We start from the raw sequence: 18,262 nt of genomic DNA on the forward strand, positions 1-18,262 counted from the left end.
TCTCTCTCTCTCTCTATATATATATATATATATATATATATATATATATATCTTTCTCTCTGGGATTGTAGGTGATGATTTCCCGTGCTCAGATGCTCAGTCTCAAGCCGTGGTGTTTGGCAGAAATCAGTGATTTTTCAGGACGTTGGAAGGTGCCCACAACTGGCACTGGTGTATTTTTGTCACTTCAAAGCACCTGTGGACAGTCCTTTGCTTTTCCCCACAAGAGTGAGCTTAGGAATGCTTTGCTTCATTCTAGGTCAGGCTGCCTGCAGATAGAGACCCTTTCCTCTGCTGCCTTATGCCAGTTACATGAAATACAGTCTATGACAAGAGTTTATTAATTCTGCACTGTGGTCAGCATCCACGTGAGCGTATATAATGGCCCCGTGCAGAAAAAGATTCCTTTGAGTCGATAGATAGCAGTGATTCTGTTGGTGATAGTGAAAGTTGTCCTACACAATAACCCTCCTCTCTCCTGTCTCCCTCAAACCAGCCATGAAGGTTATCAAAGGGAAGTACAGGTTAATTTATTTTTCCTTATGCTTTGTATTTTCTTTATTATTTTGTATTATATTACAATATTGTAATCATTTTTATATGAATGTTTTTGGGTTGTGGAACAATCATCTGAGTTTCCTTTATTTCTTATGGGGAAATTTGCTTTGATATACAAGTACTTTGGATTAGAAGTGTGTTTTTGGAATGAGTTATGCTCGCAAACCAAGGTTTTACCATATACCGCTCTGGTAGAGGGCATTAATAATGAAGGAGAGCCCAACATGGGGCTCAGTCCCATGAACCGTAAGATCATTACCTGAGATGAAATCAAGAGTCAGACTCTCAACCGACTGGGCTGCCCAAGCGCCCCTGGGTTTGGACACATTTTAATGACATGTGTCCATCATTATAGTAACATACATAGTACTTTCATTGCTCTAAAAGTAGTCTGTATTCTGCCAATTCATCCCTCTCCATCCTCCCTGCCCCCTGGCCTCTGGCAAATGCTGATATTTTTACTGCTTCATACTTTTGACTTTTCTAGAATGTCATATAGGTGAAATCATCCAGTATGGGCATATAGAAACTCTACTACTATGCAATATGGCAGTATATGAAAAACCCACAACATGCAAAATGGTGTGGCCACTTTGGAAGATGGTAGTTTCTTACAAAACTAAACATACTCCATAAAATCAAGCAAATGCATCCCTATGAGTAGTTACTCAAAAGAGTTGAAAACTTGCATTCACACAAACATGGGTGTCATGTCTTAAATGCCTGACTCCCAAAAGAGGAAAAAGGGGGATAAAAGGAGGAAAAAAAAAAAAAAAAGCCTCTGGATCTTTAAATCTCCTGGAAGCCTTTTCCATCAGTGGGGATTTCAGCCGGGGTGGCCTGCTTCTGTGTCTGCATGTCTGTTATCATAAGCAGAAGTCAATGATAAGAACACAGATCTCTGATATTTGGAGGACAAGGTCCCAGGAGCTGGTGCGGGCTGTGCTAGGAGTATGTACATGGCTGCCTCCTGGGAGGTGAGGGGCACTGGGGGTGAATAGCTGCTGCCATACCGAGTTGAAACGGGCTGAAATTAACTATGATTTACGGTCTAAGCCTTCATCTGGACGATGCAAGCTTTTGACTAGACTCCAGGGTTCCAAAATAGTTACATCAGTCCGATTATGCCAGTAGAGTATTTGTCTAGGTGGGGAGATGGGTTTCCTGGGGTTCCTGTTCTGCCATCTTCCCTCAACTAGTTTTTTGTTACATGTTTTTGTCTGTCTTTTGAAATACATGTTTATATATTATCTTGACAAAAATAGTTTTAAAATGCACTTTGGCAGCTTACTTAGGACTATTTCATAGGAATTCTTTGAGGAAAGAAAAGACTTCTAAAAAAGACAAAAGACTGTTTATTCTCACAGCTGTCTTTAGTGAATTCAGATTTTTATATATTGAAATTATTTGAGGTAAGGTATAGTTGTCTTAGAAAGATTTATATTCTAGATTTTCCACGTCTTGAGGACATTACCTCTTTGCTCTTGTCTAAGTTTTTAACCTACTTTCCAAGTATCTCCAGTTAAATTTTCCCATTTCCCTTTGGAAAGTGCTGTTTTCTTGCTTTTTTTCCGCTTTTCCATTGTATCAAATTTATAAGGCAGTGAGCCAATTGTGGGCATGAAATCCTTGGGAGGAGAGAGGAGGAAGTGGGAGGGGCAGCCATGGTGAATGTTTTCCTAAGTAATATTCAAGTTCTTTGAGAGAACTTACCCTCCCCCCTTTTTAAAAATGCTGTGATATTTTCTTTTAAATAGATTGTTTATTCTCCTGCCAGTCTCCCTGGTGCTCAAATGCTAGATAAGAAATTGTAAAGTTCACATATTAAAGAGAGCACAAAAAGTATTTTACCAACCCTCAATCAAAAAAAAAAAAAAAAAGGAAAATGCTGTAGATGAACAGGGTCGGGGTTCTTGGTTGCACAGTATGGAAAATAGCTCTAAATAACTTAATCAGAAAATAATTACTTGCAAAATGTTAGATAGCTCATAGCTCACGGCTCAGAGCCCTGAGCTGGGAAGATTGGCAGAAGCCAAGGGAAATAAGGCATGTCACCAGGTTATGATAAGGGCAGTCTCTGCTTAGGACGATGACTGCTATTGGACACTTGCTGTCCCAGTGCTGTCCCAGTGCTGTCCCAGTGTCCCACATTGCTGACTTGACTGGATATTGGTGACTGTGCTCATTACCTTTCCACTCTGCTGGAGATCTCTCTCCATGACCTGACTCCTCCGCACCCTGCTTTTACCCCTGGGAGTCAGTGTCCAGAGCAGGAGGACCTAACTGGTCTCGGCCTTGCTCCCATGAGGAGAAAGATGGGGAAGGGGAGTATTTGCTTCTCACCTTTTGAAATTGTCTCCAAACTGAAATGGGTTTGGGTGCAGAGCAGCCTCAAGAAGACTAATATCTCCTACCGATTTCTCCTACTTTACACCTCCTGTCTTCAGACACTGTTTGCAACTAGAACTTGCAGTCATTCTTTAAAGAATTGTTTTCATCTCAGACCTACTTTTTACAAAAAAACAGATGGGAACATACTGCATACTCTTCTGCATTTTGCTTTTTTTCATTGAACGTGCTTAGGAATTTTCCATACTGGCACGGAGGTGAAACATCTTTTTATTGGTTGTCCTTTATTCCATTTTATGATCATTCCATCATAAATAGTCCCCTCTGATGGACATTTAGGTTATTTCTGGTTTACCACGATTGAAAACAGTACTCTAGGAAACATTTTCACACATGTATCTTGGTGTCCTTTTCCAAGTATTTAAGGTAAATTCCTAGCAGTGGAGTTGCTGCGACCAGTGGGTCCATGGATTAAACTTTCACCCTCAAAAACAGTATCATTTTATATCCCACCCACATGCATGAGAGTGTTTCCTCCCTCCCACAGCCTTGGCAGACTTTAAACCTATCAACTTTTTGCAGTTTGTTATAATTTGATTTTTGATTGCATTTCTTTAATTGTGACATAAAGCCACTTTGTGTTTATTGGTCATGCGTAATGTTTTCCTTTGATCTGTACATGAGTGCTGACTCCATCTTCAACTTTTTTAAAAAAATTTTTTCCTAAATGATTTTGATGGACTCTTCAGAAAACAAGGAAGTTAGTTCTCTTTGTTCAGTTTTATGATGCCCTGCCTCTGCTTGTCTTGAATTTGATAACTGCAAGATTCAGATGAAGTTATTATAGAGCTTGATGGATTACTCTTTTTGAATTATTGATTGCTGACTGCTTTACTAATATGTACGATCATGAAATATCGAAGATTTTTTTGTTGATAGTTGTTTGTTAAAGAATATTCTTTAAGAAATCACCTTGGTTAAACAGCAAATTGACAATGCTTTCAATCCAGAAGAATGTCATGTATCCACCACTGTTTGAGTTACTGAATCAGCTACATTCTCTTGGACAGAGATGGTAGAAATAAAAGGGAACTTAGTGGTTTTTAAACCTTTTTTTTTTTTTTTTTTTTTTTAAGGAGTTCTGCTTTTTCTCTGGTTCTAGTGTCATATAGCTGTCTAACCTGTGGCATGCTGCCTTACTTAATATTCTTTTGGATCCAAACATTTTCCTCACTCCAAGCCTTTTCTTTTGTCGTTACCATTTTTATGTTCTTTTATATGTGCTATTTGTGTTCATCTATGATTATTCCCTTTTTTTTTTCCCCTGCTCGTTAAACCTTTTAAATCTGAATGTTATGGGTAAATTTCACTGCAGCTTTATTGATTGGTTTTCTGAGATAATTTCTGTTATTTTCTCATTTGTCTTTTTTAACCTAGTATCATTTGTAATTGTTTATACAGAATTTTAGTTTTTAAAGTCTCTCTGTAGTCTTTCCTCTTAGATTTTGAGTTATGAATTCATAGCCTGTTATTTAAATGAAGCTTTTGAAATCCGTTTTACTGATCTGTATCATATCTAACTATGCCAGTATTTCCTTCCTTGTCTGACGTGAACTCTAAAATTATATGAACACTTTCTCCCTGTTTCCTGGCATTTCCACTCAAACTTGTTCCTCATTCTTGGTTGAAAATGTGTCCAGAGTTGTAGTTTTCTTCTTTATTAATCAAGCATGTCAGGAATTTGTTAGAAAACTACATATGGTTGAATACTTTTTCTGTAAGTATTTTGACAGTTGTAAAGTACTGTATCTTTCCTGTTTCAGTTTTATGCACTATTCCAAGAATGTACCCATTTCTACCTTACTAAGGCACGTGTATTGTGTTCCACTGGATTTTTTCATAGATACATGTATTTTAGACTTGTGCTATCCAGTATAGTAGCCATGAGCCACATGTAGCTATTTATGTTAAAAAAAATTTTTTTTTAATGTTTGTTTATTTTTGAGAGAGAGCGGGGGAGGGGTAGAGAGACGGGAGACAGAGGATCTGAAGCAGGCTTTGTGCTAAGAGCAGAGCTTGAACTCATGAACTGTGAGATCATGATCTGAGCTGAAGTCAGACGCTTAACTGACTGAGCCACCCAGACGCCCTATTTGTTTAAATTTAAATTAATTAAAATAAACATTGATTTTCATTTGCACTAGTCGCCTTTCACGTGCTCAATAGCTACATGTGGTTAGTGGCTACCATGTTGGACGACATAGATACAGAACATTTTCATCATTGTGGAAAGTTCTATTGTACAGTGCCATTCTAGACAGTGCCATTTTGCTTTTCATTCTAAAAAGGTCTCGTTCCTGGAGATGATACAGTTATTCCTTCTATGGCTATCTCTGGTATTAAGCAAAATAAATTTGAGATATTTTGAGGTGGGTTGCATTTTACATATTCATAGTTATAATCAGATTACTTTTAAAAATCAACTTTATTGAAGTATAATTTATGTGCAATGAAATGTAGTCACTTTTAAGTTTACAGTTCAGTGAGTTTTGACATGTATACACATCCACGTAAACAGCACCATAGCCAAGATTTAGAACATGCCCTTCTGCCATCAGGTCCCCAAACCTGGTTCTAGGCAGTTTCTAAATCTTAATTGTAGTTAAGTTTTGCCTGTATTGATATTTTATATAAATGCAGTTACACAGTATGTACTTTTTTTGTATCTGGCTTTTTTCTCTAAGCATAATTATCTCAGTTGCTGCTTGCATCAGTAATTTGTTTCTTTTTATTGCTGAGTAGTATTCCATTGTATGGATAGGACAGGATTACTTACCCATTCACCTTCGATGGACATTTGGGTTGTTTTAAATTTGGGTCTACTATGAACAAAGCTGCTATGAGCATCCATGTCTAAGACTTTTGTGGACATTTATTTTCATTTCTTTTGATAAAATATCCATGAGTAGAATTGCTGGGTCATATAATATAGGTTAATAAGTTAGTAAAAGAAAAAAAATAGTTGTGAGGTTAATGTAGCAGAATAGAAATCATAAGAAAACTGACACATACATTGTTAGAGAAAGATGCCAAGATAATTCAATGGGGAGTGGATACTCCTATTAACCAACGCTTTGGAACATCTGAATGTCGGTATAAAAAATAAAATGAACCTTGACTATTTGTCATATACACAAAAATCTCATACTACATACAAATGGATTGTAGATAGAAACATAAAAGTAAAATTTAAAGCTATAAAATAGGTAAAAACAGAGAAAAAAATCTTTGTGACCTTTGGTTTAGTCAAAGATTTCTTAGTGCACAGGAAGTTAAGCATGAAAAAAAAATTCACAAATTCGACTTTATCAACATTAAAAATTTCTGTTCTTTGAAAGGCACCATTAACAAAAAAGAATGAGTCTGGGAGAAATACTCGCAGTGCATATACCCGACAAAGGACTTGAATTCAATACAATATAAAGATGCTTTTACAAATTTGTAAGAGGACAACTCCATAAAGAAAAGGGCATAAGATTTGAACATAAACTTTACACAGAAGATATGTAAATGATAAGTAAGTATATTAAAATATATTCAAAATCAGTCATTAGGGAAATGAGAATTAAAAGATAGTGAGGTGTGGTTTCATATTTACTGGGATGGCTAAAACTTAAAGGGCTAATTGGTTGGCAAGGATATAGATCAACTGAAACTCTCAACCATGTTGGTAAAAGTGCAGAGTGATAACAACTTCTTTGAAGAAATATGTGGCAGGTTTTTTTTTTCTTTTTTTTTTTTTAAGTTTAAATTTTAGTTAATATACAGTGCAATATTGATTTCAGGAGTAGAATTCAGTGATTCATCACTTACGTACAACACGCGGTGCTCATCACAAGTATCCTCCTTAGTACCCATCACTCATCTAGTCCATCTCCCACCTCCCTACCTCCATCAACCCTCAGTTTGTTCTCTGTAGTTAAGAGTCTGTTATAGTTTGCCTTTCTTCTCCACCCCGCCCCCCATATGTTCATCTGTTTTGTTTTTTAAACTCCACATAGGAGTGAAATCATGATACTTGCCTTTCTCTGGTTGACTTATTTTGCTTAGCGTAATTCATTCTTGCTCCATCTGCGTTGTTGCAAATGGCAAAATTTCATTCTTTTGGTAGTTGAGTAGTAGTCTTCTCTCCCTATCTGTCTCTCTGACATCTTTTTTTTTTCCCATTCATCAGTTGATGGACATTTGGGCTCTCTCCGTAGTTGGGCTATTTCATTCTGCTATAAACATTGGGGTGCATGCTTCCCTTCAAATCTGTATTTTTGTATCCTTTGGGTAAATACCTAATAGTGCAATTGCTGGATTGTAAGGTAGTTCTATTTTTAGTTTTTCCAGGAATTGCCACACTGTTCTCCAGAGTGGCTGCACCAGTTTGCATTCCCAGCAAGCAGTGCAAAAGGGTTCCCCTTTCTCCACAGCCTCACCAACACCTGTTGATTCTTGTGTTGTTAATTTTAGCCATTCTGACAGGTGTGAGGTGGTATCTCATTGTGGTTTTGATTTGTATTTCCCTGATGATGAGTGATGTTGAGCATTTTTTCATGTGTCAATTGACCATCTGGATGACTTCTTTGGAGAAGTGTCTATTCATGTCTTTTGCCCATTTCTTCACTGGATTATTCGTTTTTTTGGGTGTTAAGTTTGGTAAGTTTGTTATAGATTTTGGATACTAACTATATATATTATTTTTAATGGCCTTCTGAATTTTCTCAATGGGTTATAGTTCACTTCCCCTACTGTTTCTTTTCCCTCTAGTTTTATTTTCTTTAGTACTGGGGATTATTGTCTTTGAGCATAGACCTTGACGTAAAGCTCTTAGTTTTGCTTCTCTGTTTAACTTGAGGTAATTAATATAGGAAAAGGCAGTACTGTCCAGGCAAGTGTTAAGAGTGGATTTTCAACAAGATACTTGTATTGGATGTATGATTGATTTTAGGTTTGACAACATGAAGGTAAGTAGGAGAAAATAGTTAAGGACTAGAATGTTTGGAGCGCGCCTGTGTTAATGGGATTAAGGCAGAGATGACTTATATGTTGAAAAGGAAAAACAACAACTCATTTTTTGTTTTCGTAGTAGCAGTGGCAGCTGTAGATGAGTAGAGTTCTAAGAGCAAGTTTTAATTTAACATGAATACAGCAGAAGTAAATATGATGCCAAATAGCTACAGAAAAATATAGCAGATAAGTAATTATTTTGCTGTTTTTAGATATGCACTTTTCTGTTTTTTAAATCTGTTTTTGGATTAGTAGGGACTGTCCAATGTTCTTAGGCTCTTTTCTGAATGGGATACCTTAAAAGAGGGTTTGCTTCTGGGTTTCTCTCCAAGTGCTAGGAGCATTTGGTATGATTGTGGTCGTCTGTACTACAGTGTATCTGTAGTAGAGCTTGTCACATAGGAGGTACTCAATAAATATTTCTAAGATGAATTTTTATCAGTTCCCCAAGCATTTGAAAATGAAATAATGCTCTAATAATATAAAATTTAGTATCAATATGTATTGGCACCAAGCAGAGATATACCAATTCATCTTTAAGAAACAGATTAACTCTCAGGTTTTACAGTAAGACTTGAATTTAATTCTCTAGAATATAGTCTACATAAAGCCCATCAGTGGGTTGGTTAGCTGTTGAAACATGGAAAAAACATGGCTAAGGGAAAGGAAACTTTAGCCAATGAACTTCAGATATTTTGGGCAAGATCATTCCTGTTGTGGAGATGGAAACATCAGAATGTCTTTGTTAGAAATTGATTTAACTAGCTTCTTTTGTTTGATTCCATGTTTATTCAGCAGCAGTATAATTTCACTTTTCAGTGGGTCTGCTTATGGCAAGATCTTGAACTGGCCATAAAGATGTGAATAATTTTGTTCCTGTGGCAGTTGGATTTTTCAAGGAAATTAATATATTGCCATTATGGTCATTATGATATTTATATATCAGTCGTATGATATGAGTTTGAATTTGTCCCTGAAAAAAACAAAAGCACCACTCAATATACTGACAGGATCAGGGCTTACGCAGAAAGGTAGAAGATCAGACCCTGGACCATCACACTAATAGTACTTCACCAAAGTAATAACAGAATTTTTGAGGCCTATAAAGAAAGCTTATCTTGCAACCCAGATTCTTTTCCCCCCTCTATTGGAATGAGTTTAGTGGCATGGTCAAGTGTTTGGAGCAGCTAGATAGAATTTGGCATTTGATGGGGCGCCTGGGTGGCACAGTCGGTTAAGCGTCCTACTTCAGCCAGGTCACGATCTTGCGGTCCGTGAGTTCGAGCCCTGCGTCAGGCTCTGGGCTGATGGCTCAGAGCCTGGAGCCTGTTTCTGATTCTGTGTCTCCCTCTCTCTCTGCCCGTCCCCCGTTCATGCTCTGTCTCTCTCTGTCCCAAAAATAAATAAACGTTGAAAAAAAAAATTAAAAAAAAAAAAAAGAATTTGGCATTTGATTTATGTGATCTTCTTTGCAGTTGAACATTTTGTATTCATTTGCCTGTAGAGTGCTCTCCAGTTGGTAGAGCAAGTATATGTAAATGTGTATGTACTATATTTCATAAAGAAATATTGTAAGGTCAAATTTGAAGTTATTTTATGATCACTGACTTTCTTAATTGGAGTATTTAGCCCATTTATATGTAGTATAATTATGGAAATGTTTTGTTTACGTCTGTCATTTTTCTATTTGTGTTGAGTTGTCCAGTATTCATTTATTCATTCATTTATTCCTTCATTCCTTCTCTCTCATTTGCCTTTTCCTGTCCTTTCTGAAGTTAATAGAATAACTTTAGGTATTTAATTTTAATTCTGTTGACTTTAGCTGTACTAAATTTATATACTCATACATATTTTAGAGATTGCACACCAAGAATTACAAAACACATTCTTAGCTTACTATAGTCCTCTTAGAGTTAGTGTTGTCAGCATTAAAATGTAAGAACCTTACAAAAGTAAAATTCCTTATCCTTCCATTTCTTTTATGTGGTTATTGTCATATATTTTATATCTATGTATGTAATAAACCCCAGAATACAGTGTTACTTGATTGCTTTAAGCAGTTGTCTTTCAAAGCAAGGGAAGAAAAAGATGTTCTTTTATAAATATAAATATCTTTTATATGTACTCCCCTTAGTTCCCTTCAGCCTGAGGGCAACAGATTTTCACTCATCTTTTGTTGATCATTTTTGAGGCGCATTTTGCCGGATATAGAATTTGGAGCTGAGGTTTTTTTTGTTGTTGTTGTTTTCCCCTTTCAGCACTTTAAAGATGTCATTTCATGAGCTTTGATAAGAAGTCAACCATTATTGATAGTCCTCTGTTTTTGTTTCTTTCCCTTTATCGTTGGTTTTCACTGGTTTTGACTAATATGCATAGTGGTTCTTTTTCTATTTCTCCTACTAGAGGGTTAGTGAGCTTCTATAATCTGTAACTTGATGTTTTACACCATTGTTGGGGAATTTCCAGCTGGGATGTCTGTAAAAAATGTTTTTCTGCTCCATTCTCTTTTACCTGTCCTGAGACTCCAGTAACATATATGATAAATTACTTTGTATTGTTCCACAGGTCACTGAACTGTTCATTTTTTCAATTTCTTTTTTTCGTTCTTCAGATTAGATAATTACTACTAATCTGTTGTCAGGTTCATTATCTTTGTATTCCAGTTAGCATTTATACATAACAAACCACCTCTAAACATAAATACCACATAGAACATTTATTTGTCTTCTACTCATGCATTCACGGAGTCAGGAATTCAGATGAGGCATGGTGGAGACGGCTTGTTTCTGCCTCACAGTATCTGGAGCTTTAGCCGTGAAGACTTGGTGACTAGAAATGAGTTGACACACTGGGGGCCCGAATTATCTGCAGGTGTTTTCACTGGCATGTCTGGTAAATGCTGGCTGTTATCGGGTCTTCAGCTGAGCTGTTGGCCAACGCCCTTCTACTTGACCTTTCCCAGTGGTCTCTCCGTGTAGGTTAGTTTGTGCTTCATCGTAGTATGTTTGTTAGCTTGGTGTCCAGAGTGAGGATCCAGAGTCCAAGGTGGACGTACGTGACATGTTTATGATCTGGTCTTAGAAATCACTCACTGTCACTTTTGCTACACTCTCTGAGTTCCAGCAATCACAAAGCTGTGCCCAAGTTCTAGGGAGGAACCGCAGACTTTACCAGTTGATGGGAGAAGTATTAAAGGTACGTTAATGAAGAGTGTGTGGGCTGGTGCTACAGTCACTCTTGGAAATGCAGTCTGCCACGTCTTTGTTCTGCAGTCTCTAGTCTTCTGTTAAGAGCACAGAGTAGATTGTTCTTTCCAGATACTGTACTTTTGAGGCCTAGAATTTCTGTCTTTTATAGTTTCTGTATCTTTGCTGAGACTTTTCATCCTTTTACTTACTGTAATAACCTTCCTTCACATTCACGTGTGTATTTACAGTAGCTGCTTTGTAGTCCATCTCTGCTAATTCCAACGTCTGGTTCATCTTGGAGTTGGTTTCTCTTGACTGCTTTTTTCTCTTGGTCGTGGGTCATGTTTTTCTGCTTTGCATGTCTAATAAATTTTAATTGTATGCTGAATGTTGCGAATGATATGTTGTAGGGAGTCTGGATTGTTACTTTCTTTATGGGTGTTGAGTTTCACTTTGGCAGGCATTTAAATTAACGGTTAATCTGGTATTGTCAGCCTTGGTTTTCTTTGGTTAAGGCAGGCCTATTTCAGTTTTGTCTTTCATCTTAGGGCATGGTCCTCACTTCGAAGGTGTGGCCTTTCTGGGGTCTCAGCTGAATACCTGAGGTGCTTACATGAAGTCTCTCCATTCTGGCTGGGCCAGAACTCCTTCTCCTGGTTCCATGCTGTCTCCGGTGTCCTCTCTAGTATGCTTTTAGACCCTGCGCACCTGCAGCCAACCTTTGGCCAAGGACCAGAGGTGCATTTCTGTATGGACTTCTGAGGCTCTCCCATTCATCCCCTTTTCTGTGCTATTCTGTTCCACAAACTTTAGCTGCCTTAGCACCCCTGAGCTTAATCAGATCTCTGCCTTTTACCTCGGTGAGATCTTTGTTACATTTGTTGTTTCTGCTTCATCAGAAGAGAGCCTCCCAGCTGAAAGCACGGTGGTTGTGGGAGTGCTCTCCTGTTTTTCTGGAAGCCTCAGAAGCCTGTGCTGCCTTCTGTTTTGTGCCTCAAATAGTCACCTCATCCATTTTGCCCAGTTTCACATTTGCATATAGCAAGAGGATGATTTGTGTACCAGATATTCTGTAATGGTCAAAAACATATACATGCTACTGTAAGAAAATTTTTATTAGATGACCCCTTTATATTGAATGCCAATATGAAAAGAAGATTCTTAGAACAAAATTATTTAAAGCCTGTAATTTGGTTACAATAACCTTGCTATTATAAAATAATTTATAATGTTCAAATTTTGCTTTTTATTGCATTTTACCCATAAATTTGTATTGACTTTCTCTAGAAATGGCAGATACAGTGAAAATGTTTATATTATTCTCTCTTCCCAACTACTGGTTAAACATTGATCAGTAATGATATTCTTTTCCAGTTTTCAACCTGGATGTTTTTTTATAGTCTTAACAGGCTGCCACCAGTTTGATGCCTGTTTGCCAGTTCTAGCGTATTTCCATTTTACTAACCCAATCAGTATTATTTTGTGGGATATTTAATTTTATGAAAGGTTACCCCAGTGGATAATTTTCTAGAACTAAGGTGATTTCAAAAAAAAAAAAGAAAAAAAAAAAAACATGCTCAAAGGAATCATTCAGGCTATTTAGTAAGTCCTCAGCACTTACTGTATACAATGTAGAAAAATACAAGATTGGGAAGCAGAAATTCTCAGCCCTTGTGCCTCTAATAATACTTGAGATTTAAAAGAGAATCAAAAACTGGGTTTGAATATACCTTATAGACACCTAGCCAAAGTAACCCGAGAAGTGTCTTGATGAAATTAAAGATTGGGCTTTCCATGGCTATGCCTCTAGGAGGGATTTAAAGAGCATTTACTAGCATTTTGACAAATTGTTTGTGTTTGGTTACTCGTTGTTTCTCACTGGGATCTGATTTGTGGTTTTGTGATTGTGTACGCCAATAATTTCTTTTAAATATCCTCAAGACAGGCTCAGTATGAATGAAACCTCATGAGTCTTCATAAACAGGAATTGCATGAATCTCATTAAAACTATTTCTCAAGGAGGAGTGTTATCACGTTAAAAAAAAAAAAAGCCTAACTTCTATTTTTTTCTAATTCAAAAATAGTATGTGAAAATATTAATTTTATGTAAACTAAGATATATTGTTCAAAAGCAGTTGGATTTCTAAGCTCATCAGACCCATTTTTTGTAAGTAAAATAGTTTGATACAACTTTGTCCGTTCTGTACTTTTTGGGAAAATACAGTAGGACAGGCACCTTTTCTTTTCTTTTGAAAGTAGCGTACGCTTCTGTTTTAACAGCATAGTTGCAGAAGTGTTGGAAGCGAATAGTGAAAACCTACGTCTGTCCCCGAGAACTTTGGCTAACCATTATGACCATTTTGGTAGGTGCCCTTTCCTTCTTTTAGGCACCACTTGAATGTGCCTGCGGGGCCGCCACGGGGGAACCCTTCTCCCTGGATTTGGGCAATAGGATGTGCATGTCCTTGTTAACATAGTGTTGCTTTATGTACTTGGATTCAAAAGTTAAAATGACCAGACCCAGGATGAACTAAAAATAAACTGTTAATCCTCCGGAACACCTTTTTCTCTGCTCACATTTACATTACAGGCTTTCTGTGAGAAAACTGTAATTTGCAGATCATTTCCTGCTTATTCATTTTCTCTCAGAAGAAACCCTTGGAGGAAAAGATAAGGCAGATAGTGATGAATTGTTGTTTTCTGAATTTTATAATCACTGTCCTTCAAATAATTTGTTTCTGTCTTGGTTATCCCAGTTGTCCATAGCATTTATCTAAATTTCTAAATTTTCAACCAAATTAAAATACAAACTGAGAAAAAGTTAAAAGCTTCTGGAAGAAAGCATAGAGAATATCTTTGTGAACTCTAGGGGTAGGGAACGATTTCTCAGAGAGAGGACACAAAGTTCTAAACAAAAGAACAAAAGAAAACTTTAATATATTGGATTTTATCAGAATTTACAATCATTGATTGTCAAAACACGTTATTAAGGGAATGAAAAGGCAAGTCATAGACAAGGAGCAAATATTTATGTCAGTACATGTGTCTGACGAAAGACTTTTTACCCAGAATATATAAAAGCCAGTAATAAATAAAAAAGCCAGTTAATACAACTGGGGTGGGGGAGAAGAATGAGCCCATGATTTGAAGAGACATTTTAAAGAAGAAGGTATAAAAAAGGCTAATAAACGAATGAAAACATGCTTAAAGTCACTAGTCATGAGGAGAAGGAAATTTAAAACCGCAGCAAGATACCATTTTATGTACATTAGAAAGACCGTGATTAAAACAGCACCAGATGTTGATGAGACTTTGGAGCAACTGGAACTCTTTTAAAATGCAGATGGGATTGTAAAATGGTATAACTGTTTTGGAAAACCGTTTAGTAGTTTATAAGTTAAACATACACCTATCTACCCTGTCTACCTTATGACCCAGCAGCTCTACTTCTAATTATTATTTATTTATGTGAGGAACGAAAAGCATGTGTCCCCAAAATTCTTGCACAAGAATGTTTATGTACTTACTCATAATAACCCCAAACTGTAAACGTCCTAAATATCCATCAAAGGAGAATGAATAAATAAATGGTGGTGTAGTCACACGATGGAATCATACTGAGAATGAAAGGAATGAACTGTCGATATAGGTAACATAAATCAATCTGTAAAACATTAGATGAAAGAAGCCAGTTGCAAAAGACTATGTATCATGTGATTACATTTATATGATGTTCAAGAACAAGGACAAATTAATCGGTGGTACTAGTAGCTGCCTGGGAGCTTGCTGGGGTTTGACTGTAAATGGGCATGAGGGAATTTTCTGGGGTGGTGGAAGCATTCTATATCTTGATTGAGATGGTTGTTACAAAACTCGTAGAATTGTACACCTAAGATCTGTTTGTTTCACTGTGTGTAAATGTTGCCTCAGTTTAAAGAAAAAGTACAAACTGAGAAAGGTACAGGCATGGAGAAGATAAAGATGGAACAAGAGACAAGAGACATAACACTTTCTTCTGTAGTGTATTCAAGTTCAGTAGAAGTCGTCATAGAATCGGTGCTTCCTTGATTAGTTGAAGAAGTAGGTTAAAGTGATGTATCATAAAAAGTGACACACACCTTAAATATTTAAAGAAAAGAACATGTGCAATATTAGAATCAAATATTGTTCTACAGGTTTATTAACAACCACCACCAGAACCAAAAAGTAGTTATTTTTGTTTCCTTCTGCTTGTGGACCCCTTTTTAGAGTGATTTTAAGTTAGGATTACGAATATGCCTGCTATGTTGGTCATTTGTTTTTGGTTTGCAGTAGAAAATAAAGATTAGAGATAAATTAGAGAACAGCCATAGAGAAAATCAGTGATCATCTTTTTCTTCTCCTTCATTAGTAGAACACTTGCTTGTTTGCTGTGTACATGTTTTCCCAGAGTGCCCATAGTAATTCCAGCTCCCCCTTTGGCTAGATATGATAATGTGACAACTTACGATCTGTTGTTTTAAGTTGAGTGATGATTTCCTTTTTTTTTTTTAATTTTTTTTTTTCAACGTTTATTTATTTTTGGGACAGAGAGAGACAGAGCATGAACGGGGGAGGGGCAGAGAGAGAGGGAGACACAGAATCGGAAACAGGCTCCAGGCTCTGAGCCATCAGCCCAGAGCCTGACGCGGGGCTCGAACTCACGGACCGCGAGATTGTGACCTGGCTGAAGTTGGACGCTTGACCGACTGCGCCACCCAGGCGCCCCATAAGTTGAGTGATGATTTCTTAAAGGAGGGACCTGTTCTTCTTTCTCTTCTCCAGTCTGTTACTACTACAAATATGGCACACCATCTTGGACCTTGCGGCTGCCTCTCATATTGGCCAAACAAATGATGGAACATTCCTTTTATGAAATCCTTTTATCCAGTCCTTTATGAAATATCTACCTTACCAGCTGTAGACTGCTAATCCTGGAGTTTATGTGAGAAAATAGTGTATTTAATATATTCAGTAGCCTATTTGTTTATGAACTCCACCTCCGAAACCCCCCCCCCTCGCCTTTTTTCTGTTTCTCACAGGTAACCCTTATTCTAATTGATTCAGTTACTCCATTATTAGTTTGATGGCAGGAGCCATAGTTCATAAATAATTTTATCCCAGGGAAATAAGCACAGTTTCAAGTATATAATACGTGTTCTCTCCATACTCTTAAATAAATAAAAGGTAACATTGATAGGAATGGGTATCAAGGAATGAACACAGGAAAGCATACCATTCAAAATAAATACTAGTGACCTGAGCCCTCGATGAAGCACTGGCCACGCAAGGAAAGAGCCTGGTCTAGAAACTGTTGAGTGGTTTAGAGAATGAGGGCCTGACTCTGCAGAAATAAGAGGAACCCATCTTGTCATACTAAATCCATGAGAAAATGTTTTGTTGGTATAGGAATGTCAATAGAGAGCCATTATTATGTTAGTTTTGATTGTAATCAGAAAATATTCAAAACCTAATACTTGACGTATTATAGTTAACACACTAAATAAAATCTACTTATAGTCTAATGACTTAATTTTTAAGTGTTGGTTATAAATAATAATATTTTGACATTTGCAACAACTGTAGTGTGACATAAAAATATATCATTTTAATTAGTGACAAAGTTACTTGTGTAACTGCTTGTATTACTGAGTGACACGATTTTTCACATCCAAGTTTATGAACTCTTTCCCCCTCCATCCCAACCACACACATACTTTCAGCCCTTCTTTTGCTCGTTAAATTGTAATTTTGGTTATATCAATTTTGGTTTTTATGTGATTATGACTAGATAAACACCATTTACAGTTAAGTAGTATAACTTTTTTTCTGGAACATTTTGTTTTCCCTGGAGTTGTAATTCTCTCTCTCTCTCTCTCTCTCTCTCTCTCTCTCTCTCTTTCAACTTTAGTTTCTATGTTCTTATCCGTGAACGGTGTAAATCTCTCAACATGTTCAAGCATATTTGGCATTATGTCAATTTTATCTTCTTCAGGAGCCTTCTGATGTACCCTAATCTGGGTTAGTTGTTAACTAGACTTTCTTCACCAACATTCTGGAAATTCTCTTTTCCCTTCTCATGAGTTGGATTCTTCAGTTCCTGGAATTGTCATCTTTCATGGTTTCCCACCCTTCTTTTGGTGGAACATATCTTCTGGTAACTTCCTGAGACAGACTATGTGGGCAGAAAAATTACTTGAGACTTCTCTTATTTAAAAATATCTTTATTCTATATTCACGCTTGATTTATAGTCTCTTTTGGTATGGAATTCTAGGCTGGGAATAATTTTCCCTCGAAGTCAGAAGGTTTTCTGCAATTGTTTTGTAGCTGCTAGTGTTGCCATTAAAAACGGTGATGTAATTCTGATTCCAGATTATTTTTATGAAACCTGTTTCCTCTTGGGCAGCTTCTAGGGTCTTAGGTTCTTCTTGTCAGTATTCAGAAATTTCACTAAGCTATGTATGCCTTTATTTGGGTCTGTTTTCATCATTTTTGCTGAATACTCATTGTATCCTTTCACTTTGGAAACTCCTTCAGTTTGGGGTATTTTTCTTGAATTATATCTTGCATTTCTTCTCCTTTTGTTTTCTCTGGAACTTCTATTCATATGTTGAAACTTTTGGGCTTTAAAATTTTTTAAAATCTCCTCTTTTGTTTTCCATTTGTCTTTTCTATTTATCCCGAAACATCCTCAGCCTTATACTTTTCTAACTCGTCTGTTACCTACCTTATAAGAGTAAACAAATTTATATGCATAAAGTATTTCAATGTGATAAATGAATGTGGTAAGTGCTTTTGTTGGCTGTAAGTGTTGTTCAGTTTCTTAACTGGAGGGAGAGGGCTTTGGTCTGGATTCTTTGACTTACTAGCAGTATAACCTTGGGCAAGTTGTGTAATTTCTTTGATATCTACTTTCTTCATTTGTGAAATGTGAATGAGCTCTCTCTCTCTCAGATGTTTGTGAGTGTCAACTGAGAATATATATGTGAACATACTTTAAAAACTTTGCATGGACTTATTGGTTAGTACTTGTATCTTTCAAATATCAAAAGTTTTTAGTTTGAAAGAAAATGATGGCTGAATTTTCAGGGTT

The 18,262-nt window shown here is 36.7% G+C and overlaps 1 protein-coding gene across 3 annotated transcripts in view; it reads left to right on the plus strand.

Annotated features, from left to right (window-relative positions):
- PTEN (phosphatase and tensin homolog) overlaps positions 1–18,262 on the plus strand; it is a 93,270-nt gene that overhangs the window by 37,753 nt on the left and 37,255 nt on the right. The window contains exon 1 of one of the 3 annotated variants that reach the window (XM_086679529.1): positions 16,028–16,113. The exons of the other annotated variants lie outside the window; for them this stretch is intronic. Within the exon in view, the coding sequence (XP_086535655.1) occupies positions 16,112–16,113 (2 nt within the window). The 5' untranslated portion in view covers positions 16,028–16,111. Of the gene's footprint in view, positions 1–16,027; positions 16,114–18,262 lie in introns of those variants that run through there. 3 annotated transcript variants of the gene reach the window in all.

This window comes from Puma concolor, chromosome D2 (assembly GCF_028749965.1).
Source record: "Puma concolor isolate L17-30 chromosome D2, mPumCon1.1.hap2, whole genome shotgun sequence".
In the NCBI taxonomy this organism is placed as follows: domain Eukaryota; kingdom Metazoa; phylum Chordata; class Mammalia; order Carnivora; family Felidae; genus Puma; species Puma concolor.